Source organism: Natator depressus, chromosome 1 (assembly GCF_965152275.1).
Source record: "Natator depressus isolate rNatDep1 chromosome 1, rNatDep2.hap1, whole genome shotgun sequence".
Lineage (NCBI taxonomy): Eukaryota > Metazoa > Chordata > Testudines > Cheloniidae > Natator > Natator depressus.
The window spans coordinates 3,795,033-3,822,187 of record NC_134234.1 but is presented as its reverse complement, the minus strand read 5'-3'; the positions used below and the strand labels follow the sequence as shown (position 1 = coordinate 3,822,187).

General features: G+C 48.0%; 2 protein-coding genes across 2 annotated transcripts; both read left to right on the top strand.

Moving 5' to 3' along the window:
• The first annotated feature begins 1,467 nt into the window (after positions 1-1,467).
• LOC141974292 (olfactory receptor 52L1-like) lies at positions 1,468-2,441 on the top strand. Its single transcript, XM_074933921.1, has one exon. The coding sequence runs from the start codon at positions 1,468-1,470 to the stop codon at positions 2,410-2,412; it is 945 nt and encodes a 314-aa protein (XP_074790022.1). The 3' UTR covers positions 2,413-2,441.
• A 21,350-nt stretch (positions 2,442-23,791) lies between these two features.
• On the top strand, positions 23,792-24,760 carry LOC141981015 (olfactory receptor 52N4-like). Its single transcript, XM_074942832.1, has one exon. The coding sequence runs from the start codon at positions 23,792-23,794 to the stop codon at positions 24,758-24,760; it is 969 nt and encodes a 322-aa protein (XP_074798933.1).
• Positions 24,761-27,155: the final 2,395 nt, after the last annotated feature.

Sequence of the window (27,155 nt, the reverse complement as noted above, 5' to 3'; positions counted from 1 at the left end):
TGTTGGGGTTTTGAGGACTCTGCCAGAAAGGAGAGTGGAAGGGGAGTCCTCAAGGGCACGGAGGCCACTAGGTAAAGGAAGTGGGAGCGAGGACTCAGATCCTTTCGCTAGCCCACTTCACTGGGGTCGTGCAGAAGCCAGGAAAGTTCCCCACAAGAGCAGGACTATTCCCCCGCTTACACATGTGTTGTCCGTTTGCGTGTGTGTGCGTATGTATGTGCATGCTCAGTGTGTGCATGACTGTGTGTCTGTCTGTGAGGTATTGTGTGTGCAGGTGCAAGGGCTGTGTGTGTGCGCTGAGGGTGTGCACTGTGAGTGTGTGTTTGTGTATTGTGTATGCACGTGCATATGTGTTTGTGCTGTATGTGTGTATGTGCATGCTCTGTGTGTGAGCGTGTTTGTGTGGTGTGTGTGCAGGTGCAAAGGCTGTGTGTGTGAGCTGTGAGTGTGTTTGTTTGTGTATTGTGTATGCATATGTGTGTGTGTGCTGTATGTGTGTGTGTGTACAGGGAGAATAGGGTGGAAGCTCCAGGTCTGTCACCTTCCAAGAGCAGGAACATGTCTCAGGGCTGGAGGAAGACAAACCCCAGGACAATCACAATCACAACAGCTCCTTCATGCCTTACAGTCCCTGAGTCAGCGACGTGCCCAGGTCCACACCCTGCCTTTCACAGTGGCTGGCGCGGAGTGATACAGAGACGCCCTCCCCAACCACCCGCAGTGACACACCATCCTGGCGGGTGTGGAGCCCGCGGCTCGCCAAGGGGCAGGGTGGGCGGGATAGGACGCAGACAGAGCGTATTTACTGAGCCCCCCTCACAGGGTACCCCTTGGGCCTGCCTGGAAGAACTGGCCTAGCGGTACGTGCACCGCTCGGAAGGGGCCCAGCAGCAGCTTCTGCCCCTCCCCACCAGCGGAGAGAGCGGGCCAGACACGCTGCTGAGAAAATGGCTGCAAATTAGGGGATTAGCCTGTTGGCATAAAATTTCCAGCTCTCGGACACTTCAGCCTGTGGCCTGGGCTCCGGGCAATTGAGCTGGGTTGGGGGTGGAGCGCTTGGGGTTGGCCTTGAATAAGAGGGAAAACAAACCAAGACAAAAATTACCAGGACAGGCGTATGGTTCCCCTCCCTGCTGGGGCCGAGGACGTGGGATGTCGGTGAGTAGCCAGTGTCAGGGGCTGGATATCACAGGGGACAGAGTAAAGGGAATGGGGTGCACCTGTTACTCTGTTGACCGCAGACAGGCAGAGGCAAGAGTCCTTCACACTAGGGGCCAGGGGTAACGAGGTGACTCACAGCCCCGGGCCCCGAGAACCATCACAGAGAGCAGCCGTAGAACTACCTGAGCTCACAGACAGCCGGCTGATTAGCCATTCTTTGCATGCACAAGGCCGTCACATGCTCTATTAATCGCTCGCAGTCTCCGGAGCCGTTCTGCTCAAGTCGGATGTGGCCCTCAGCATATCATGTCACCCATCAACAACGGCAGCCTGAGACCTTCCGCATTCCTCCTGGTCGGCATACCGGGGCTGGAAACCACGCAGCACTGGGTCGCGATCCCTCTGTGCTTCATGTATATTGTGGCCCTGCTGGGGAACGGCATTGTTCTGTTTGTTATAAGGACAGACCCCAGCCTGCATGAGCCCATGTATCTCTTCCTGGCCATGCTGACCATCACCGACCTGGTGCTGTCCACATCCACCCTGCCCAAAATGCTGAGCATCTTCTGGCTGGGATCCAGGGAGATCGGGTTCCACGCCTGCCTCACCCAGCTGTTCTTCATCCATGCTTCCTCGCTGGTGGAGTCGGGCATCCTGGTGGCCATGGCATTAGACCGCTACGTGGCCATCTGCAACCCCCTGCGGCATGCAGCCATCTTGAAAATCAGTATGGTGGCCAAGATAGCGCTGCTGGTCTTGGTCAGAGGCCTCGTTGTGATAGCCCCCTTGCCCTTGCTCCTCAGGAGGCTGCCCTTCTGCCAGGCCTACATCATCCCCCACTCCTACTGCGAGCACATGGCCGTGGTGAAGCTGGCCTGCACAGACACCACGGTCAATGCAGCATACGGCCTGGTCGTGGCCCTGCTGGTGGGGGGGCTGGATAGCATGTCCATCACTCTGTCCTACGTGATGATCCTTCAGGCTGTCTTCGGCCTCCCTTCCACCCAGGCCCGGCTCAAGGCTCTCAGCACCTGCATGTCCCACCTCTGCGTCATCCTCATGTTCTATGTCCCTGGGCTCTTCTCCTTCCTGGTGCATCGCTTCGGCCAGAGTGTCCCCAACCCCATCCACATCCTGCTGGCCAACCTCTACCTCCTGGTGTCACCCATGCTGAACCCCGTCGTGTACGGGGTGAAAACCAAGCAGATCCGCAGTCGGGTGACCAGGGTCTTCCACGTGAGGGGCCCCTGAGTGCCAGAGGGCAGTCGCTTCATGCTTATTTCTCCAGATCCCACACACAACTTTTATTTTTTAAATGTACCATAATTATTAATAATAAAACAATCATTGAGTATCGCTGGGACTCCACATGGTGCCTTAGGGACATAGGGGAAGCTGGGCTCGTAGCAGCCCATCTAACAAAAAGAGTAGACAGTGAATCAGCGGGCCTGGCGCTGTACAAACACCTGGTCACAGACAGTCCCTGCCCTGACAAGTGCCGTTCATAGAATCATAGAAACACAGAAGATTAGGGTTGGAAGGGACATCAGGACGTCATCTAGTCCAACCCCCTGCTCAAAGCAGGACCAACACCCACTAAATCATCCCAGCCAAGGTTTTGTTAAGCTGGACCATAAAAACCTCTAAGGATGGAAATTCCACCACCTCCCTAGGTAACCCCTTCCAGCCCTTCACCACCCTCCTAGTGAAATAGTGTTTCCTAATATCCAACCTAGACCTCCTCCGCTGCAACTAGAGACCATTGCTCCTTGTTCTGTCATCTGCCGCCACTGAGAACAGCCGAGCTCCATCCTCTGTGGAAACCCCCTTCAGGTAGGTGAAGGCTGCTGTCAAATCCCCCGTCACTCTTCTCTTCTACAGACTAAACAATCCCAGTTCCCTCAGTCTCTCCTCATAAGTCATGTGCCCCAGGCCCTAATGATTTTCATTGCCCTCCGCTGGACTCTCTCCAATTCAATGGAAATAGCTAAAAGTGTAGCTTCAGGGCTAAAATGTGATCAAGAGGGCATTGATGAACTGCTCAATAAATTTGCAAGTGCCCTTTCAAACAATTCAAAACTTGCTCACACAGAGATGGAGGGACTCAGTGAGTGGTGGGCCTTGGGGGACTGGGGGTAGAGGAGAGGAGGGAGGAACTCGGCTAGTGGTGGGCGGTGAGAGTCTTGGGGGGGGGAGCGGGGGGTGGAGGGACTCAGCGAGTGGCGGGAGGAGGGACAACAAGTCGGGGAGTGGAGGAGATGAGGGACTCAGTGGGTGGGCAGCAGCAGAGGTTCCAGCAAAACGGAGAAGCTGAAAATATGATAAGGAGTACTTGTGGCACCTTAGAGACTAAATAATTTATTTGAGCATAAGCTTTCGTGAGCTACAGCTCACTTCATCGGATGCATACTGTTTTTTCCAAAGTATGCATCCGATGAAGTGAGCTGTAGCTCACGAAAGCTCATGCTCAAATAAATTATTTAGTCTCTAAGGTGCCACAAGTCCTCCTTTACTTTTTGTGAATACAGACTAACACGGCTGTTACTCTGAAACCTGAAAATATGATGAAGCTTATTTCAAAGTGAGCTTTACATAGTTTGGGTCCAGCAATGCACTGAGGCCTCAAAGTGTTCTACATGGCGAACTACTGGCAAGCAACAGTACACAACAGTATGCCGCCCTGCAATGTACACCAGCCTCTTGACACAAGACACCATACCTCCGTATCTAAACCTGTCAAGTTTTTTCAGAGGAAGCTCAATGAGTTAACAGGACAAAAACATTGATGAAGTGCACAGCACTGTTAACATGAAGGCTACTGAGGCTTCTTACTGTGTGGCTTTGCGCATTGCCAAAGCTGGTAAACCGCACAACACAGGTGAGAAACTACTAATTCCAGCTGCAAAGGATACGCACGCGGTGATGAGAGCAGAGAAAGCAGCATTAAAGCGAGATGTGATCCCACTCTCTAATGACACAGTTTCACACCCTATTGTGGAGATGGCCACTGGTGTAAAAGAGCAGGTCCTAGAAAGTGTTCGTAATAGCCCATATTATTCAATGCAGACAGATGAGTCTACCAGTATACCAAATGCTGCACAGCTGCTGGTGTGTATTCATTTTGCTGCAGGAATACAATTAAAAGAGGAATTTCTGTTTTGCAATCCACTGGTGAAGAGCTTTTTAAACTATTAAATAATTTTGTCCAAGACACAGGCCCTGATTGGAGACATTGTTTTGGAATTTGCAGCGATGGAGCATGGTCCATAATGGGATGACATAGTGGGCTTGTGACAAGGGTACAAGAAGTGGCTACCACAGCTACCTCAAATCATCGTATGATCCACAGACAGGCTTTGGCTGCTAAGAAGATGGCAGAGGAGCTCAGCAATGTTCTTTCATTTGAAGTAAAAATTATAAACTTTATAAAATCGCGCCTGGTTAATTCAAAGGTTTTTGCCGTTTTTATGCAATGAGACGGGGCAAACTTCACACAGGGTTGTTACACGCAGAAGTTTGTTGGCTGTCCAGGGGCAAAATGCTGACAAGTCTCTGTGAACTGCGTGAGGAAGTCCATGTTTTTCTTGCCGATAATATGAATATGGCAGCCAGATATGACAACAAGCATTTCATAAATGATCTGGAGGATGGTGTGGATTGCACTCTCAGCAAATTTGCAGATGATACTAAACTGGGAGCAGTGGTAGATACGCTGGAGGGCAGAGATAGGATACAGAGGGACCTAGACAAATTTGGAGGATTGGGCCAAAAGAAACCTGATGAGGTTCAATAAGGATAAGTGCAGAGTCCTGCACTTAGGACGGAAGAACCCAATGCACAGCTACAGACTAGGGACCGAATGGCTAGGCAGCAGTTCTGCGGAAAAGGACCTAGGGGTTACAGTGGACGAGAAGCTGGATATGAGTCAGCAGTGTGCCCTTGTTGCCAAGAAGGCCAATGGCATTTTGGAATGTATAAGTAGGGGCATAGCGAGCAGATCGAGGGACGTGATCGTTCCCCTCTATTCGACATTGGTGAGGCCTCATCTGGAGTACTGTGTCCAGTTTTGGGCCCCACACTACAAGAAGGATGTGGATAAATTGGAGAGAGTCCAGCGAAGGGCAACAAAAATGATTAGGGGTCTGGAACACATGACTTCTGAGGAGAGGCTGAGGGAACTGGGATTGTTTAGTCTGCAGAAGAGAAGAATGAGGGGGGATTTGATAGCTGCTTTCAACTACCTGAGAGGTGGTTCCAGAGAGGATGGTTCTAGACTATTCTCAGTGGTAGAAGAGGACAGGACAAGGAGTAATGGTCTCAAGTTGCAGTGGGGGAGGTTTAGGTTGGATATTAGGAAAAACTTTTTCACTAGGAGGGTGGTGAAACACTGGAATGCGTTACCTAGGGAGGTGGTAGAATCTCCTTCCTTGGAAGTTTTTAAGGTCAGGCTTGACAAAGCCTTGGCTGGGATGATTTGATTGGGGATTGGTCCTGCTTTGAGCAGGGGGTTGGACTAGATGACCTCCTGAGGTCCCTTCCAACCCTGATATTCTATGATTTCCAAAAAGTGTCACGGAAATGCTGTACAAATGGAGACCGACTGAACTCTCTGAATGTGTCACTTCAGGGATGAGATGCCAATGGTTTAATTGCTAACGAGCAGATATCAAACTGGAACCATGGTCCTCAAGTGTGCAGCAGGGATATGTCTGCATGTTTTCAACACTAGGAAGACATTGCGCAAGAGTGTGGTGATCTGTCAGTTGACACTATCCAGGACATAATTGTTCAACATTTAGGGTCTCTGCAGGAGCAGTTTCATGAATACTGAGACATTCTATTCCTTGGGGGACCATCCTGGAACCCCCATTTTCCACATTTTTATATAATCGTGATCCTACATATACAGCATGTATAAAGCTGGTAAGGTATCAGGGGAAAGGTTATGATCTACTGAGAGTCATTTATCTATCCATATATGTATATCATTATTGCATATGAAGTTATGAGAATTGTGTTGTATGGTTGTCACTAAAACATGAGGTAAATTGGGGAATCAGCCAGATATTAGTTCCTCTGAGGCAACAGCAAGGAAAGTAACCAACACCTGAGCGGGGTGTCAAACAACACATCAACAACCATTGTCCAGCAAGGGAACTACAATTCAATGACTCACTTGCAAGAGGCCACACCAGGGGAATTGCTCATCCTTGACTGGAGACTCAGCAATGCCCCCCAGACATGCCTGGACTTGTGTTCTCCAAGCACATGGACTGAGGGTATAAAACCAAACATGGGGGGCCCATGTGGGGCCCTTCTCCGTCACCCAAGGAAGACTCCAACTGAGGGGACTGGCCCAGATTTCAAAGTGAAACCTGTGTACTATGAACTGCAATATCCAGTGGGGTGAGAAAAACTGCTTAATCTAGTTGTTGCCCAGTCTAATTGGGTTGAGAGTTTAGACTGTGTGCTTATATTTTATTTCTTTTGGTAACTAACTCAGACTTTTTGCCTATAACTTAATATCACTTAAAATCTATCTTTTGTAGTCAAATTTGTTTTACTGTTTATGTTTACCAGTGAGTTTGTATGAAGTGTGTGACAAATCTGCTTCAGGTTTGCAAAGGCTGGTGTATAGCCACTTTCCACTGATGAAGTGGTGAACCAATTAATAAATCTGCATTGCTCATCTTGAGCAGTGCAGATGGTATGTTCCTGGGGTACAGTGCTGGGAGCTGGAAGGGTTTGGCTCTGGTGCCATTCTCCCTGTGATTCATGAGTGGCTCTGGGAGCATTCATGCAATCTAGCTGGGTGTGGGGCTCCACGTGCTGTTGTGCTGAGTGATCACAGCACCTGGAGGGGCTTGCTACTTGTCACTAGCAAAGCATTGTGAGAGACAGCCCAGGCTGGAGAGAATTAAGGGGGCACAGCGGTCCCTCAGTCCCAGCCTGCACCCTGGGGATCCCGTCACAAATATTTTCCTGAAATGGGCAAAGACCAATGTAATCAATGGATCAGGAACCCATTCAGCTTTCAGCCAAACCCTACAGTTATGCTGTCTTCAAAAGAAGAGGAAATCCTTATCACCCTGTCAAGCAATAAGGAACTGCAGCACAAATTTCCACAAATGCCAGTCACAGACTTTTGGTTATTATGAGTTAACATACTGGGCTCTTAAAGCGCTCGTTTCCTTTTCAGCTAAACATCTACCCGGCAAAGGTTTTTACGCTCAATATTTCCTAATACTTAAGGAGAAAGGAGATTGGAGACCCAGCCTAGGCCTCAGAGCACTCAAGAACTTTGTCAAAGCTCAAAAATTCAAGATGATCATTCTAACAATGATTATTCCAGCATTGGAACAGGGAGACTGGTTTTCAGCCCTTGACCTCCAGGATGCCTATTTCCATATCTCAATCTGACTGTCCCACAGACAGTTCCTCAGGTTCACCCGAGGACAAGACCACTACCAGTACACAATGCTCCCCTTTGGGCTATGATCAGCTCCAAGAGTATTCTCCCAGGTTCTCTCAGAAGTGACCACTCACCTATGCTCCCAGGGGATCATGATCTACTCCTACCTAGATGATTGTCTCCTCACAGATTGCTCCTTCAAAGAGGCCTGTCAAGGTGTGCCAAGACTGCAATAGACTCATTCACGGAACTGGATCAGCATCTAAAAATCAACCTTCACCCCAGTACAGAGTCTAGAGTTCATAGGGACCAACCTCCACTCGTTATGGACCAAAGCGCTCCTGTCTCAGCACAGATTCCTCTGCTTGGCCATGCTCATAGAGACAATTCAAAACAGCCCTCAAATATCAGCCAGACACTGCCTCCAACTCGCACAGTTGCCAACTTTAACGCGGTACATAAGCACTCCAACTTTCACAATAGGCCAAAAATCAAGCTAATCCCATTTCAAAACAAGGTCAAAACAAGCCAATCCCTAAGAATCCCAACACTCTATGTGACAAAATCTCCCCGGCGTGCAGTCGGAGACTATGGTGGGCCTGCTGTGCATCCCTGACTCTCTCCACCCTCCTTGCCCCTGCTTGCAGGGAGCAGGTCGAAAAAAAAAGAAGCAACTAGCTACAAGCCAAAAACTAGCCAACAAGCGACTCACAAGCCAATTAAGCCCAAAACAAGCCAATTTCGGTTTTTTTTTCCGCGGGTGAGCATGTCTGCTCCTGGGGCAGTGGCTATGCCTCATGCCAGGCTTCATATGCCACCGGCAGTTGTGGTTCAACTCGATCTACAGACCAAACAGAGACAGACTAGAAAAAACTTTGGCACTGACCACCAAGGTCAAGAACTCCCTGGGCTGGTGGAAAAACCCAGCAGAGCAGATTTAGATTAAATCTTAGGAAAAACTTCCTAACTGTAAGAACAGTAGGACAATGGAGCAGACTGGCTAGGGAGGATGTGGAAGCTTCTTCACTGGAGGTTTTCAAAAGGCAGATGGAGAGCCATGTGTCCTGGACACAACAAATCCTGCATCTTGGCAGGGAGTTAAACTAGATGACAATTGCGGTCCCTTCTAACCCTGTGGCTTTATGAGTCTATGAGGAATTTGACTAGGGTGCCCAGACATCCCAGTATTTAACCCTTTGTCCCATGTCCCGATCAATGTACGATTGGGACGCCATTTGTCCCAATATTCAGGTAAAATTTAAAACTTGGTAGTGACATAGAAAATTAATTGATTTGGGATGTCCTATGTGTTAACCCAATTGTGCTCTATGTTACCTGCTGGGAATTTTGGTTTTTCAGGTAGTTCTCCAGTTTAACACAATTGACAGTAGGGTAATGTAGTTTACATTACAGTTCTGAACCACAGTGCGTAGTATAGCACAGATGACAGTGGGTGCATAACAACACATATGCATACAGAGACTGCACCCTTTCCCCGTGTTATTTGGTTAGTGAACAAACAAATGTCTATGTTTAAATATGGATTATAACTACTTAGCATTAATTACCTTTTTAGTGGCATTTTAATATGTAATTATGCCTTGGTGAGTTATCAAATGAAAATGAGATAATAAGGATAATACGCTTAAACTGCTTTTTAATTAATACAATGTGTTAATTATCAATTTATGTCTACAGTATATTGTGTTAGCGATGTTATATTGTAATTGTTGAGGTCATGAATATAACATTACTATTAATACCGTATTTATGTTTATGTATGATACAGTATATCACCCTCCCCATGTGTCCCGATATTTTAGATCTAGTCACTCTAATTTATTTGACTGGGTGGGGACTGCTCCCAGAACAGAGACTGCAGTCCTGCATGACCAGCTCCAGAGTCAGGATGATCATAGAATCATATAAGATTAGGTTGGAAGAGATCTCAGGAGGTCATCTAGTCCAACCCCCTGCTCAAAGCAGGACCAATCCTAATTAAATCATCCCAGCCAGGGCTTTGTCAAGCTGGGCCTTAAAAACCTCTAAGGATGGAGATTCCACCACCTCCCTAGGTAACCCATTCCAATGCTTCACCACCCTCCTTGTGAAAGAGTGTTTCCTAATACCCAACCTAGACCTCCCCCACTGCAACTTGAGACCATTGCTCCTTGTTCTGTCATCTGCCACCACTGAGAACAGCCGAGCTCCATCCTCTTTGGAACCCCCCTTCAGGTAGTTGAAGGCTGCTATCAAATCCCCCCTCACTCTTCTGCAGACTAAACAAGCCCAGTTCCCTCAGCCTCTCCTCATAACTCATGTGTTCCAGACCCCTAATCATTTTCATTGACCTCTGCTGGACTCTCTCCAATTTGTCCACATCCTTTCTGTAGTGGGGGGACCAAAACTGGACACAGTACTCCAGATGTGGCCTCACCAGTGCCGAATAGAGGGGAATAATCCCTTCCCTCAAGGTGCTGGCAATGCTCCTACTAATACAGCCCAATATGCTGTTAGCCTTCTTGTCAACAAGGGCACACTGCTGACTCATCTCCAGCTTCTCATCCACTGTAATCCCCGGGTCCTTTTCTGCACAACTGCTGCTTAGCCACTTGGTCCCCAGCCTGTACGGTGCATGGGATTCTTCCATGCTACGTGCAGGACTCTGCACTTGTCCTTGTCGCATCAGATTTCTTTTGGCCCAATCCTCCAATTTGTCTAGGTCCCTCAGGGCCCTATCCCTACCCTCCAGCATATCTACCTCTCCTCCCAGCTTAGTGTCATCTGCGAACTTGCTGAGGTGAAATCCATTCCATCATCATCTCGATCTTTAATAAAGATGTTGAACAAAACCGGCCCCAGGACCGACTCCGCTTGATACCAGCTGCCAACTAGACATTAAGCCATTGATCACTGTCCATTGAGCCTGACAAGCTAGCCACCTTATGATGTGCTTATGCAGGCACCTTCTACTGGAGAGGCCTCTGAACTTAGTTGGGGGTGTTCCATTTGGGAAGATCCTGAGTGCCGCAATCCAGCCTTGGAGACTACATCTCCCATGATGCCTTCCAGGGGATGCAGGGAAGCATGTTCTGGACTACACCTTGGAAGGGAGTTTAGATCCCGTTCAGGGGAACGGAGATTGCTTTGTGGAGCTCTGTCCAAGCCAGAAACTGCTGCTGAGAGCCTGCTGGGGCTTTGCCCAAGCAGGGAGCCGCAGAGGCTGTTGCTGGGCTTCATTGCAGACATGGCAGAGACTGTTGCTGAGCGCAGAACTCACAGATGTTGGCCTGCAGTCAAACCAGTGTGCGTAACCAAAACCTTTGTTGTTTGGGAAATTGCAGTGGTCTTACCATCTAACCAGAATCCAGGGTTATAACGATTCCGGTCTTCAGAGGGACTGTCCAGCTTGAAATGAACCCAAAGTTAGAATAGTTATGCCCTTTGTTGCCTGGGCTGGACTGTTTTACTGACCTGACAGAGTGCTGTCCCGGGCTTCAAGATCTCCACATGCGCCCACTAACACAGATTCAGAGGAGTGCACACTCATGGGTGGGGTAACAGTCCCAGTTCTATAGATCTATATCATATCCCCTCTTAGTGAGAAGAACGGCCAAACTGGGTCAGACCAAAGGTCCGTCTAGCCCAGTATCCTGTCTTCCGACAGTGGCCAATGCCAGGTGTTTCAGAGGGAATGAACAAAAATGTTATCATCAAGTGATCCATTCCCTCTTGCCCATTCCCAGCTTCTGGCAAACAGAGGCTAGGAACACCATCCCTGCCCATCCTGGGTAATGGCCATTGGTGGACCTGTCCCCTAGGACCTCTTTGGACCTATCCTGGGGAAGTCTGGTGCCTACTGCTCTTGTGCCTTTGACAATCTATTGTAGTCTTGGCCTTCACAACATCCTCTGGCAAAGAATCCCACTGAATGCAGATGGACACTGGGCACCTAACTCACATCTGTGCCTCTGAACATCTCCCTCCACCCTGCCTATCCTAATTAGAGCCTGTGCAGTGACTCTAGCAGTCCACAAGCTTCAGAACACATGCTGAACATTGAAGGGGCCCAGGAAGCTGCTCCTGCCCATGGCACAATATTGCCCTATGGGGGATTATGACGGAGTAGGGGCAATCTGTGCTGCCCTCGGTCAGACAGAGGCTAACAGACGGGAGGGGCTATTACTCTGTGTTTGAAACAAGGATGTGTGAGAGCCTTTCCATTGCACGTCACGTTCTCAGGGATTCAGCGCAGGGCTCGTCAGCTGGGAGGGGAGGAGAAGATGCTCACATTCTATGACAATGGGCAGCAGCATGGAAATGCTGATAGATAAACGAGTACCTCTAAACCTTGTCCCTTCCTTTTGTCTCCGGGGTTTCTGTAGTGATGGACCACTCTGTCAAGTCTGCACGACTCGGTTTGCCCTGAAAATCTGAGCCCTGGTTATCAGCGAATCATTTCTTTACTCCCGGGGGAGGCTCTCAGGCTGAAGTTCTGCAGTGTCTATTTTCTGCTCTTCCCACTGCTCACGGAGCTGAGGGAATTATCCAGGAGTCGAGACCACAGGGACTGTTCAGGGGAATCATAACGGTTGCTGTCCAGCCTGGCGAGCGTCAGACATGTGAGATTCATGCGCTGATTCCCATGGCTCTGCCTTCCTGTTGCCGTAAGGAGATTTCCTCTCTCTGCTGAGCAGGATTTCTGTGAGTTGCCTGTTTCTGCAACTCACCTGAGGGTTCAGGAAGAGTTCAAGGGTTATGGTTCAAGTTCAAGTCAAAACCCATCTGGGCAGGAATTCACCAGCACGGCAGCTTGAACCTGTTCTGTTTATTCCCACTGAAGCACCTGGCATTGGCCACCGTCTGAGGACAGGATACTGGGCTAAATGGACCATTGGTCTGACCCAGGAAGGCCGTTCTTATAAAGCTCAATTTGTAGGGGTTTCTTTGTCAGAGGTTTTCCTTATGCCTCTGGAACAAAGACCGAACTGGGGGAAGTGCCGGTCTCAGGCTAAAAGGATTTCTAGCCTCTGTATGGAAACCTGGTGGACGGCTTGTATTACCAGCCAGGGTGAGGAATTGCTCATTCGTATCCAATCTATCTAATATGTTAGGCTTAGTTTACCGTTTTATTTATTTTCTTGGTAATCTGCTTTGATCTGTTTGCTATCAGTTATAATTGCTTAAAATCTCTCTTTTTCTACTTAAACTTGTTTTTTTTCTTTATCTAAAGCAGTGTGCCTTTGAGTGAAGTGTCTGGGGAAAATCTCAGCTTGGTTCACACAGGCTTGTTGCATATCCTTCCCACATCGAGAGGAGGGTGAACTCTATTAATGAGCTTACATTGTACAGATCCTTGTGCAGTGCAAGACAGTATAATTTTGGGTTTATACTCCAGTTGGGGGTGTGAGCCTGGGGGGCTGGGAAATTGGCTGCTGTCTGCTGTTTGTACCTGGGTGGCTTAGGAAAGCCCTCTGGTAGCTCAGCTGGGTGTATGGAACCATCTGCTGTCATGTTGGGTGATAACAGGACCTGGAGAGGTTGAATCACCAGCACAGTATTGTGAAAGAGGGCCAGCCCAGCAGGGTGGTTAGAGGGGTGCAGCAGTTCCCACGACTCCCAGACTGCACCCTAGGGGTGACAACCCATCACACTCATGCCCTAACCTGTGACACAAGCATAGGGGACGGAATGAAGCCCAAACAAAAGATCCAGATATAGCAGTTGTTTGATTCCTTTTCCACTGTGTTCTCACCCCAGCAGGGCACGCCTACCTAAAATAACACCACACTGAAATGGCCTCAGGGCAACAGATCAGGGAAACTCCGTAGCTATTCCCTGGTAAAATGTGGGATACAATGTGAGATGAACTCCAGGTGATTTTGGCCCTGGGAGTGGTGAAGGAATCACACACTGTACTAGTTCTGATGCGGGATAACACAACCTGTTTCTGCATCAATTTCTGAAAGATCAACACAGTGTTGAAATTTGATGCAGAGAATAGATGATCTATTAGAACAGTTTGAGCTGCCAGATATATACTCATTTTAGACCTCACAAAGGGATACTGGCAAATACCTTTGATGCCAGAATCCTACAAGAAGAAAGCCTTTTCCATGCCCTTCGGCTTGCATCAATTCAGCATCAAGTCATTTGGCCTCCACAGGGTGGCAGTGAATTTTAAAGGCTAATGGACTGGATATTACAACTGCATGGGAACCATGCAATGGTATGCTGCTACGATCAATTGAAAATGGTTTCTGGTCCCATATCTTGTGGCAACATTCCTACACGTAGTGCAGATGGCAGTATGCAACACACAGAAAAGAAAGCCATTATCAATTGCTAGGCTGAACAGTCCTGAAGACTCAGTTTGCTCTGACAATCTGAGCCCCTGGTGTCGGCAAATCATTTCTTCACTCCCAGGGGAGGCGCTCATGCTGAAGTTCTCCAGGGTTAATTTTCTGCTTTTCCCACTGCTCATGGAGCCAAGGGAATTGTCTGGGAGTCCTGCCAACCTGAGAGTCTGCAGAGACTGTACAGGGGAATCATAAAGGTCACTGTCCAGCACACTGAAAGTCAGACATATCAGATTTATACACTGATTCTCAGGGCTCTGCCTTCCAGTTGCAGTAAGGAGATTTCCTCTGTCTGCTGAGCGGGATTTTGGTGAGTTGCCTGTTTCTACATTAAAGTTAGTGCTCAGGCTCATGTCAAGAACCATCTGGGCCAGAATTCACCAGGACACCGACCTCACCTGTTTATTACTGTCAGAAACACCAAGGGATTTTCCTGGTAAAATTGGAACTACAATAGTCTAAATAGTTTAGACAAATATTTTTTATTGTGATCAGTTCCTTGTGTATTACTGTGTGTCCTTCCATCTGTCACAATAGCTTCCTTTTTGGGGGCAGTGTGGTTATTCCTCTGTTTCACTCATGTTTTCCAATTCAGCAACTTCACTGCCATGTTAGGAAGCGCAGCCAAAGCCTCTGCAGTGGGTGTCTGTGTTACCAGAGGGTTCACAATAAGAATGGGTCACACATGTCACAAATATAAAAGGAAGAGTAAACACCTTTAAAATCCCTCCTGGCCAGAGGAAAAACCCTTTCACCTGCAAAGGGTTAAGAAGCTAGGATAATCTCGCTGGCACCTGACCAAAATGACCAATGAGGAGACAAGATACTTTCAAAAGCTGGGGGGAGGGAGAAACAAAGTCTCTCTCTGTCTGTGTGATGCTTTTGCCGGGGACAGAACAGGAATGGAGTCTTAGAACTTAGTAAGTAATCTAGCTAGAGATGCGTTAGATTCTGATTTCTTTAAATGGCTGAGAAAATAAGCTGTGCTGAATGGACTGGATATTCCTGTTTTTGTGTCTTTTTGTAACTTAAAGTTTTGCCTAGAGGGATTCTCTATGTTTTGAATCTGATTACCTTGTAAGGTATTTACCATCCTGATTTTACAGAGGTGCTTCTTTTACTTTTTCTTCTATTAAAATTCTTTTTTTAAGAACCTGATTGCTTTTTCATTGTTCTTAAGATCCAAGGGTTTGGGTCTGTGTTCACCTATGTAAATTGGTGAGGATTTTTATCAAGCCTTCCCCAGGAAAGGGGGTGCAGGGTTTGGGGAGGATTTTGGGGGGAAAGATGTTTTCAGGCAGGCTCTTTCCCGGCTATATATCTGTTAGACGCTTGGTGGTGGCAGCAATAAAGTCCAAGGGAAAAAGGGAAATAGTTTGTACCTTGGGGAAGTTTTAAACCTAAGCTGGTAAAAATAAGCTTAGGAGGTTTTCATGCAGGTCCCCCCATCTGTACCCTAGAGTTCAGAGAGGGGAAGGAACCTTGACAACACACTGGCCAGATTCTGCTCTCACATTCTGCCTTCAGTGGGTCACTCTAGATTGACACTGGCTTCCCTGAGAGCAAAGTCAGGGCCCACGTGTTTTGGAATCCCCATCTCTCATGCCTGGTCTCAGAACGCCGCATAAATTAGAGGTTTCCTTCAGACTCTTTGAGTGCTTTACAGAGTAGCGCTCTCTGTAGCAGGACCCGGAACTGTGATTTTCGCAGGTTGGGCCAAAAGTTAATCTGTAAGGGTCAAACCTTGGCCCTATTGAGATCACCCTAAATCCACATGTAGGGACTTAAATAAATGGCCTGATTTACACCGACCATGAGACTCCAGTGACTTCAACTCCCTTAGCCGTTAAGGACGGGTGGGCTCGTTTGGACCAAAGAAGAGCTGACAGGAGAGTTGCTGAAATCTCAAACTCACAGGCTTAAAGGTTCAAAACAATCAGGATAAAAAAAAAATTCAGGGAGAGGGAGGGGTCTGCTCTCTCTTGAGCCCCAGCATCTCTGCTTCTGGAGAGGATGAGAAGCACCAAAAGGCAGTAAAAATAAAAGCATGCTTCTGGGTTAGAGGAAAGCAGGTGGTGCTGGAAATCTCATTGGGGGAGGTCCAGGAACTCTCAGTGTGTGTTGGGGGAGAGTGGGGGGGACATGCAGTATCCAGATCACAGTGGTGCAGGGTCCTGAAACTGGGTGAAATAGGGAATGTGCATCCAGTCTAATGCACAGACCAAAGAGGCGTAATGAGGCCTCCTGGGGCAGAGGGTGTCTCAGACAGTAATGTAACTTGGATCACACTGTAGCAGACTATCTCTGACACCGTCTGCAATCTGGACTATCCCTCGTCCCATAAATAATTCCACTACAGCCTTGTGGCAATGTCAGCAATTGCCAACCTGGAAAAGCAGCCTCAGGAAGGGGTGTCTGGGTTTCTAATGGGCTGCAATATGGTAAATCTTTGTGTTGTTTTGAGGAGGAGTTCCGTACGCTGGCTCCTTTTAATTTCTATGTCCCCTCTCCTTTGGCTGGGCCTGTCCCTCTCTTCTTGCCTGCACAGGCTGAGCTGTTGCTGGGGTTCCCTTCCTGGAAAGGACATTCAGGCTGATCTCGCATTTTTTCTCGGTGCAGGAAGACACTGAGTTTAACTTAATCTGAGGAGGGATTTCTGTGAGCTGTGGCTCTGGGGTCTGGCACCTGGTTTTGGTCCTGGGTGAGGGTGTCATTGTGTGGCAGGGGTAGGGGTTGTGCGAGCCAGGGACATACGTGGACAGGCGAGCAGCACTGGAGGTTATGGGGGCAGGCAGGGGGTATATCTGGAAAAGCAGAGAGCAGTAGAGGTTGTGGGGGTAGGCTGGGGGTGTACACAGAGAAGCAGGCAGTACTTGAAGTTGTGGAAATCTTACTCTTGGCTTTCAGCCTGCTAAGCCTGAACAGCTTTCAATCCATGCTATAAGTGATTTCAACGTCAGCTGTAAACTTCCCAGCAATTGGGTAAAGAGTTCAGAGTAGCAGCCGTGTTAGTCTGTATTTGCAAAAAGAAAAGGAGTTCTTGTGGCACCTTGAAGACTAACCAATTTATTTGAGCATAAGCTTTCGTGAGCCACAGCTCACTTCATTGGAGCTCAAATAAGCGAAAGCTTATGCTCAAATAAATTGGTTAGTCTCTAAGGTGCCACAAGTACTCCTTTTCTTTTTGGGTAAAGAGTGACGGCAATAAAAACCGCAAACATGGTTGCAGCGATGTTACAGCCCAATCTGACTCCTGTTTGTACTTTGAAAGGTTCACCCTGGGAACTAGTGCTGCTCAGAACAGTCGCTTTCACGTTATCATGAAGCAATTTTTGGACATTGATGTATTTGTCAGGCATCCAGTCTTAGAGAGTACAGTCCAGAGGGCAGGGCGATTCACTGAGTCAAAGGCCTTAGTTAGATCAATAAAAGCTATGTACCGTGGTCAGTTTTGCTCCCGACACTTTTCTTTTTTTAGACAACATCGATTGTGGAACTCCAGTATGCTGATGACAACACAATCGTTGCCCACTCTGAGAAAGATCTTCAAACTATCTTGAATGTGTGTGCCGATGCTTACGCATACCTTGGTTTCACTCTTAATATCAAGATGACTAACGTGCTCTATCAGCCCTCTCCAAATGAGGTATTCCATGCCCCATCTATCAAAATTAATGGCGTGGCACTGGAGAATGTCGACCATTTCCTCTACCTTGGAAGTCATCTCTCATCCAAGGCAGATATTGATGCAAAAATACAACACCGCCTGAGCTGTGCCAGTGTAGTTTTTTCTTGTTTATGGCACAGGGTCTTTGAAGATCACAACATTTGAACCGACACCAAGCTTCTTGTTTATCAAGCCGTTATTCTCCCAACACTGTTGTATGGGTCCGAAACTTGGACAACCTAGACACCACTTGAAAGTCCTTGAGCATCAACGCTGCCTTCATAAGATTCTGAAGATCAAATGGGAAGACAGGCAGACCAATATTAGTGTTCTGGAAGAGGCAAAGACCACCAGTATCGAGGCAATGATCATCCGTCAGCAATTCCACTGGACTGGTCATGTTGTCCGGATGCCAGACCACTGCCTCCCAAAACAGGTTCTGTTCTCTCAGCTGAAAGAAGGGTACCATAACGTGGATGGACAACGGAAGTCTTATAAGGACTTGCTGAAGGACAACCTAAAAAAAGTAATATTGACACTGACTTGGGAGACACTTGCCCAGGATCGCTTAAAGTGGAGTGAAGTCCTACTTGATGGTCTTCTGCATTTAGAACTAGCTTGCTGACAAGCTGAAGAGGACAAGGGGTGCAGGAGGAAGGAGAGACTTGTCTCCAGTCACGGTCAACAGCCTCCTGCTGAGCCTGAAAACATCTGCCCTCATTGTAATAGAACTTGTGGTTCAAGGATTGGCCTTATTAGCCTCCTGAAGACCTATAATTCCCATGGAAGATGATCATACTCGGTAACGAGTGATCGTCCCATCATCATCACTCAAGGTTGTGGGGGCAGACAAGGCAGTCGACACAGAAAAGTGGGCAGTGCTGGAGATAGGGGCAGGCAGGGGCTGTACACAGAAAAGTGGGCAGTGCTGGGGATTGTGGGGGCAGGGACAGGGGTGTAAATAAACAGATGGGAAAAGCTGCTGAAATTCAATTTTTCTTTGTGATTGTTGGCATTTCACCCATGAAAAGAACGATTGATCTTTGCTCCTCAGCTGGTTTGATCTCCCATCTTACTCTGACCCCGTTTGTACTCTCCTTCCCCATCCCAGGCTGCCCCAATTCCAACAGCACCCTGGTCACCTGTGTCTTCTCCATGTTCCCAAGTCATCCATGGCTCCCACCACCTCCGAGCCACCCCATGCTCCCCACACATCATCTTCTGCAGGGGGTGAGGTGTCTCCCATCACACCTCCTCCCTTGGCCGGGAGGTAATCAGTGACTGCGTCTCACCCATGAGAAATCTCACACACGAGTGGCAAATGCCAAGGCACCTATGCAGCTACTCTTGGTGCTTTGGGGGCTGCTACACAGGAACAACTCGCAAGCTGAGAAGTTTGCACATTATATAATGAGAGTGGGCAGCTCTGGGACATGTGAGGGCCTAGATAAATACAGCTGCCATGTGCAGGAGCCATTGGCAGCTGCCTGAAACAGTGGGCCACTGGGACACAGATGTTAAACCCAGGATCCTCTGGGACCATTTGCTAGCCAGCTGTGTTAGTCATTAATGGTGAGGGTCATACACTCATTCCTCAGTGCATAGATTTTATGGGGTGAAGTCATTATTTTTCTCACCTAAAACATTCGTCCATGCAGAGCCTCATGGGATCCCTCAGTCTCGTGAAATACACACCTAGTGTAACATTTCCAAGGCGTCGCAGTCACATGAGAATTTCTTCCCACCGGGCTAAATTCAACACAGTCATGAAAAGAAAAATTGCCTTCCGTAAGCTCAGGCGCAAGCTTTCAGGGAAAATGCTTCCAGCTGACTCCTGGGAACATGTTAAAAGATTCCAAGGCCAGAAGGGACCATTGTGATCATCTGGTCTGCATAACACAGGCCTGAGAATTTCCCCAAAACTATTCCTAGAGCAGATCTTTTAGAGAAATATCCAATCGTGATTTAAAAATTCTCAGTGATGGAATCTTGATAAATTGTTCCAATGGTTAATTAATCTCACCATTTAAGAGATGTACACCTTACTTCCAATTAGAATTTCTTTAACTTCAACTTCCAGCTGTTGGATTGTGTTGCACCTTGGTATGCCAGGCTGAAAAGCCTATTATTAAAGATTGGTTCACCATGACGGTACTGTGGCAGAGCACTGGCTCTGCCTTCGGGGCGTCCTGCACTTCTAGGCAGTTAGGGTTTGCCTTAGAGGTTTGTTGTGACCCTCAGTGTAGCCTCTATCCCCTCCTAGAGGCGAGGGTTACAGTTTATTGAGCCACCTTCGTCATCGGCTAGTCAACGGGTTCGATGTAAGAACCCTCTTTAGTCTCTGTCTTCCTTCTCAGGGAGCATTTGTGTAGAAATGTGTGTGGGGGGAGGGGGGAGGGGATGGGGGAGGAACCCGGGCCCACCCTCCTCTCCAGGTCCCAGCCCGGGGACCCTAATTGGCAGTTTTCCTATACTACCAGAATTATAGCCCTTCCCTGGGCTACTTCTCCAACCACCCTCCTAGCATCCTCCTTGGTACCTGACCACGCTTGTTCTCCCGGCTCTTTTACTGCTCACCTTCTTTCTTCCAGTCTTTCCACAACACACCTTCCTACTCCCAGCTCCTACCAGCCGGTCTCTCTGAAGGGGCTTCCTTTTAAACTAGTCCCAGCTGGTTCTAAACAGGCTTCAGGTGATCTGATTAGCCTGTTTCCCTTGATTGCTTCTAATCAGTTCTTATTTGGTTCCAGGTGTCTTAAGGAGTCTGCTTGACTTAATTGCTTCTAGCACCTTCCTGACTGCTCTGGCACTTGTCCTGGTCACTCAGGAAACAGAAAACTATTTATCCAGAGTCCAATGTGTTTTCCTTCTACCAGACTCCTGCAGCCAACTGGTCTGGGTCTGTCACAGTACTTACAGACTGTTATCAAGTCACCACCTAACCATCTTTGTTAAACTAAATAGATTGAGATCTTTGAGTCTATCACTATAAGGCAATTTTCTAAACCTTTACTAATTCTTGTGATTCTTCTCTGAACCCTCTTCAGTGTATCAACATCCTTCGTTAATTGTGGACACCAGAACTGGACAGGATTCCAGCAGCAGTCTCACCAGTGCCAAATACAGAGATAAAATAACTTCTCTACTTCTCATAGAATCATAGAATATCAGGGTTGGAAGGGTCCTCAGGAGGTTATCTAGTCCAATCCCCTGCTCAAAGCAGGACCAATCCTAATTAAATCATCCCAGCCAGGGCTTTGTCAAGCCAGGCCTTAAAAACCTCTAAGGATGGAGATTCCCCCACCTCCCTAGGTAACCCATTTCAGTGCTTCACCACCCTCCTAGTGAAATGGTGTTTCCTAATATCCAAACTAGACCTCCCCCACTGCAACTTGAGACCATTACTCCTTGTTCTGTCATCTGCCACCACTGAGAACAGCCGAGCTCCATCCTCTTTGGAACCCCCCTTCAGGTAGTTGAAGGCTGCTATCAAATCCCCCCTCACTCTTCTCTTCTGCAGACTAAATAACCCACAATTCCCTCAGCCTCTCCTCGTAAGTCATGTGCCCGATCCCCCAAATCATTTTTGTTGCCCTCTGCTGGACTCTCTCCAATTTGTCCACATCCTTTCTGTAGTGGGGGGACCAAAACTGGACACAGTACTCCAGATGTGGCCTCACCAGTACCGAATAGAGGGGAACGATCACATCCCTCGATCTGCTGGCAATGCCCCTACTAATACACCTCAATATGCCATTGGCTGTCTTGGCAACAAGGGCACACTGCTGACTCATATCCAGCTTCTCATCCACAGTAACCCGCAGGTCCTTTTCTGCACAGCTGCTGCTTAGCCAGTCAGTCCCCAGCCTGTAGCAGTGCATGGGATTCTTCCTTCCTAAGTGCAGAACTCTGCAATTGTCCTTGTTGAACCTCATCAGATTTCTTTGGCCCAATCCTCCAATTTGTCTAGGTCCCTCTGGAGCCTATCCTAACCACCAGTCATATCTACCTCTCCCCCCAGCTTAGTGTCATCTGCGAACTTGCTGAGGGGGCAATTAATCCCACCACCCAGATCATTAATAAAGACGTTGAACAAAACCAGCCACAGGACCGACCCCAGGGCACTTGGCTTGATACCAGCTGCCAACTAGATATTGCACCATTGATCACTACCAGTTAATCCAGCTTTCTATCCACCTTATAGGTGGATTTTTCTCTCCTTGATATTCCCCTCCTTATCATCCACGGATCACATTGGGTCTTTTGGCCCCATGGTCACACTGGGAGCTCATATTTAGCTAATTATTCCTTCATGTCACCAAATCTTCTTTAGAGTCATTGCACTTCCCACAAGAGTCCCCCAACGTGTAAGCATTGCCTACATTCTTTGTTCCTAGACGTAGATATCTACATAGCCATATTAGAACACATTGTTTGCTTTGACCCAGTTAACCAATCAATCCAGATTGCTCTGAATCAGTGACCTGTTCTCTTCATTATTTACAATCCTCCAATTTTTGTGTAATTTGTGAACTTCATCAATGTTCAGGCATGAGAAGGGCTAGCAGCTAAGTTGCTGACATGTGTCTCTGGTTACACTTGTCAGTTAACACCTGGAACTGATGCCTCAGACAAAGCTGCCTGCCTGAAAGAAAGAGTCTCACCAAAAGAAACAAGGGAAGTAACAGAGGTATAGGCCAGTAGCCCTAAATGTTAAGACCCTTGTGCCATTCGTGCCCATTCTGTTGAGCACAAAGTCATACCGCAGCATCATAATGTCTGTTTCCATGGGGGAATTTTGCCTCCTTTCCAACATAGGAATTGCATCGTGGATCAGACCTATGGTCCATCTACTCCAGTGTCCTGTCTCTGACAGTGACAGCCCCAAGTGCTGCAGAAGAAGGTGTAAGAAACCCAGCAGTGGGTGGATGGGGGGATGACCTAACCATCATGAGGGTGTCACCCTTATGCCTAACAGCTAGAGATGGGCTTGTTCCCTAAAACAAGTGGGTGTATAGGCTTTCCAAAATATTTATTTAGCTGTAACTATTGTAACTGGATAGCCTTTCTATCCATGTATATCTCCAAACCTTTGCAGATTCTTGCTTAGCTCATGGCCTCAACTACCTCCTGTGGCTACGAGTTCCTCAGTCTCATTAAGCATTGAGTGAGGAAAGCATTCTTCATCAGTTTTGAATTTGCCATGTTTCAGTTTATTTGAATGTCATCTTGATCTTGTTTTATGAGACAGGGAGAACACATTCTCCATCTACTCGCTACCAGTAATTTGTAGATTTTTCTCATATCACCTCTTATTCATCTCCTTTGTAAGGTAACAGTCCCAGTCTTTTCAACTTTTCTCTTTGTGAGAGTTTCCCCAGGCCCTTGTTCATTCTCATTGCCCTTGCCAGAACCCTTTTAGTTCTGCAATATCCTGTGTGAGAAGGGTGCCCAGTACTACACAGAGGAGTCTAGAAGAGGGTGAAGCATTGATTGATTGACTGACTGACTGACTGGGAGGGAGAGATAGCTCAGTGGTTTGAGCATTGGCCTACTAAACCCAGGGTTGCAAGTTCAATCCTTGAGGGGGCCATTTAGGGATCTAGGGCAAAAATTGGGGCTTGGTCCTGCTTTGAGCAGGGGGTTGGACTAGATGACCCTCCTGAGGTCCCTTCCAACCCTGATATTCTATGACTGATCTCAGGGCATTGTATTTTCTGTATGATTCCCCATCCCACTCCTCCTGGATCCCAGTGTTTTCTTAGTTTCTGTCTGTGCTTGTACTGTAAGCAGGGTTTCCCAGAGCTGTGTACCATGATGCCCAGGACCCTGTCCTGAGTTCATACAGTGATATTAGACCCTTGTTAGGTTTTTGAGGAGTTCATGCTTTTCCCTCCAATGGGAATATATGTTGCAGTTATTGACATCGAAGTTCATCTCTCATCATGTTGCCCATTCACCTGGTTGGTTAGTTCCCTCTAAGGACTTCCCTGAACTTGACTGTGACGTAAATAATCTGGTGCCATCTGTAAATGTTGCCACCTCACTGCTCATGATCTTTCTAGATTGTTAATAAATATAAAATATTTACTGTACTATTTGTTATAAAGTGTGTAATTCCCCTCACTGTGCTTCTCTCCCTTCGCAGACACCTTGAACATTTCTGAGCCTGATCGACGCATTGACCATCTCATGGCAGCTTTCAACTTCACCCCTTCTGACCCTTCAACATTCATCCTAATGGGCATCCCTGGCCTGGAAGCTGCCCATGTCCTGATTTCCATCCCTTTGTCTATGTTCTACATTATTGGACTGTTGGGAAATTTCATGGTTTTGTTTGTTGTAGTCAAAGAGCAGACCCTGCACAAGCCGATGTACCTGCTGCTCTCCCTGCTGGCCGTCACTGAAATCAGCACATCTACCTCCATCGTGCCAAAGGCACTGTGTATATTTTGGTTCAATTTGAAAGGCATTACTGTGGGTGGCGGCCTCACCCAGATGTTCTTCCTTCACGCAGGTTCTATGATGCACTCAGCCGTCCTCATGACAATGGCGTTGGATTGCTATGTTGCCATATGTAACCCTCTGAGATACTCCACCATCCTCACCAACGCACGAATAGCTAAGCTAGGGCTAGTGGCTTTGGTAAGAGCTGTTCTCTTCACTCTGCCCCTGCCCCTGCTCCTGAGCAGACAGCCATTCTGTGCCAACCGCATTATCCCCCACACGTACTGCGAGCACATGGCTGTGGCAAAGATGTTGTGCGGGGACATCACAGTCAACAGGATGTATGGCTTGGTGATGGCATTAGTCACCTGGTCAGACCTGACGCTCATTGCCCTCTCCTATGGTCTGATCATCAGGGCTGTCCTCAGAATTTCCTCCAAGAAAGCCCACGAGAAAGCCCTCAACACCTGCACAGCCCACATCTGTGTGATGGTGACGTCTTATCCTCTCTTCCTCTTCTCCACTCTGGCACACCGGTTCGGTCAGGGCATCACTCCCCATGTTCACATCATATTCGCAAACTTCTTCTTCCTCATCCCCCCCATGCTCAACCCTATCATTTATGGGGTCAAAACCAAAGAGCTTTGTGACAAAGTGGTCAAATACACTTGCAGAATGCGATCTCCTGGGGCCACTGACTTTCAACCTGCGTGACAAGAGGGGGAAAGGATATCTCTTTGTTAATCAAGGGTGCTCTGCCCCAGTTTGGCTGAATTCAGCATTACAGAAGTTCACAGTATGAAAACTTCCACACATCTAACATCTTATCACTCCATCACCAAGAACTACTCTCTCCATTGACAAAGCCCTGGCTGGGATGATTTAATTGGGGATCGGTCCTGCTTTGAGCAGGGGGTTGGACTAGATGACCTCCTGAGGTCTCTTCCAACCCTGATATTCTATGATTCTATGATTCATTGCTGAATTCCCTCTCTCTGACCATCACCTGATCTCTTTCAGTGTCACCCATCAGCACCCACCTCCACACACCCTGTCACTCGGCCTTTCCATGACTTCCAGAATTCAGATGTGTTTAGAGCAGCGGTTCTCAAACCATGGGAGGTGTGGGAATGTGTAAAGGGAGGGGCAAGCTGTGTGTGTGTTTTTTTTTAAAGAACTCTGGATGTCAGCCCCAGGCAGCTGGGGCTCCTGCAGAACAGCCAAAAGGCCATGTTTGCGTGGCAGAAGCTGCTCCTGGTAGCAAAATTGGATGGATGCTTTTTCTGCCGCTACACCGGCAACCCCCCAGAACTCAAATCAGGCTGGTGCCCTGCGAGCCTCACTAGGTGCCTCCATCCAGCCAGTTCCTCTCCAAGCTGTGCCGAGACCCCCCTTCACACGCAATACCAGGTTTACCAGGGTGCCATCATGCTGGCCCAAACTTGGCGGGAAACCATAACGACTACATATAAGTGTACAAATCGTGATGTATTTCAATAGAGAACGTGTGTCCGTATGAAGAATGAGGTGCTTGTGACAGAGAGCTCAGCAAGAAAGGCTGAGTCAGCCCTCTGTTCACAGAGGCTCCAAACAAGCATGGCAGACTGGAGCTGAATACGCGGATCTGTGCTTAATTTATGGGTGGGACCAGGCAGAAAGGCTAATTAAGCCATTAGGCAGAGCCCACAAATAGGCACAGGGAGGAAGTGGAAAGGAGGGGAAGCAGGCAGCAGGGGGAGAGAGAGATTGCTCTCCCGTTTGTTACGAAGGTGGTGGGAATCCGTTTGTAAATTAACTGCACAAGGTGTTGGATGAGCACAAGGGTCTCTGTGTAGTTTGTAGACTGGGGCACAGACAGGAGCCAGGAGGCCCTGATAAAATATATACGAACATTTTCAAACAGCTTGTTTTTTCTGTAAGTGCCATATAATCAGGTTGTCGTGGTTTTATTTCCGCCCTGCCGTCACTGACAGTGAAGCGCATGGCGTCACACGGTCAGTGGTGCAGGTGCGTATGTACGCACTGCGGTCTACCGCAGGCACGGGTGAGCTGCAGAGCGGGAGACTATAAACATCGGCGAATCATCAGTAGGGGGGAGAGAGAGCTCAGTGGTTTGAGCATTGGTCTGCTAAACTAAGCATTGTGAGTTCAATCCTTGAGGGGGCTATTTAGGGATGTGGGACAAAGCAGGTTGGACTAGATGATCTCTTTATTTGTAGGGGGCAGGGATAGCTCAGTGGTTTGAGCATTGGCCTGCTAAACCCAGGGTTGTGAGTTCAATCCCTGAGGGGGCCATTTAGGCATTTGGGGCGAAAATTGGGGATTGGTCCTGCTTTGAGCAGGGGGTTGGACTAGATGACCTCCTGAGGTCTCTTCCAACCCTGATATTCTATGAATGAATGAACAAGTCCAAGTGACAAAGAAAATAATGATGAAAAAACATTTAAGTGGTGCTCAGAAACAGAGATGTGAAGCGGAAGTTGAAGAGCAGAAGGCAAAACTGAGCCATTTAAGCAGTTGCTTTATTAATAACAATGTAGAGACTCCCATTAATTACACTCATACTACTAGTAACAATGATGGGTGTGTAATTGAGGATACTTGTACCGTGCTGGGTCCAGCCTACACCTGGGGAGTCAGTTACTGATGGGGGTGAGGAATTTTACCCTAGCGTATATCGATATCATCTGTGTCATTAGCCAGACCTGGGAGGACCATGTGTCCCAGGTGAAGAGGGGGCTGAGTCACCTCCATGATGCAGGGCTGATTGCAAAAGCTGGGCCGTGCAAGCAGCGGGTGGCAGAGGTGCCCTACCTGGGCCACAAAATGGGGAGCGGCTGCCCGAAGCCAGAGCCGGTCAAGGTGGAGACAATCAGAGATTGGCCCGCTCCCCAGACTAAAACAGGCCCAGGTGTTTATTGGGATGGTTTGTGCCCCCTTTAGCGCCATAGCTGCCACCATCACTGAGCTATGCAAGAAGGGGAAGCCAGACAAGGTGGTCTGGACCAGGCAGTGCCAGAGGGCTTTCTGTTTGCTGAAGGAGGATCTTGTCAAGGCCAATTTGCTGGTAAACCCAGACTCTCACAAACTGTATACGGCATTCACTGAT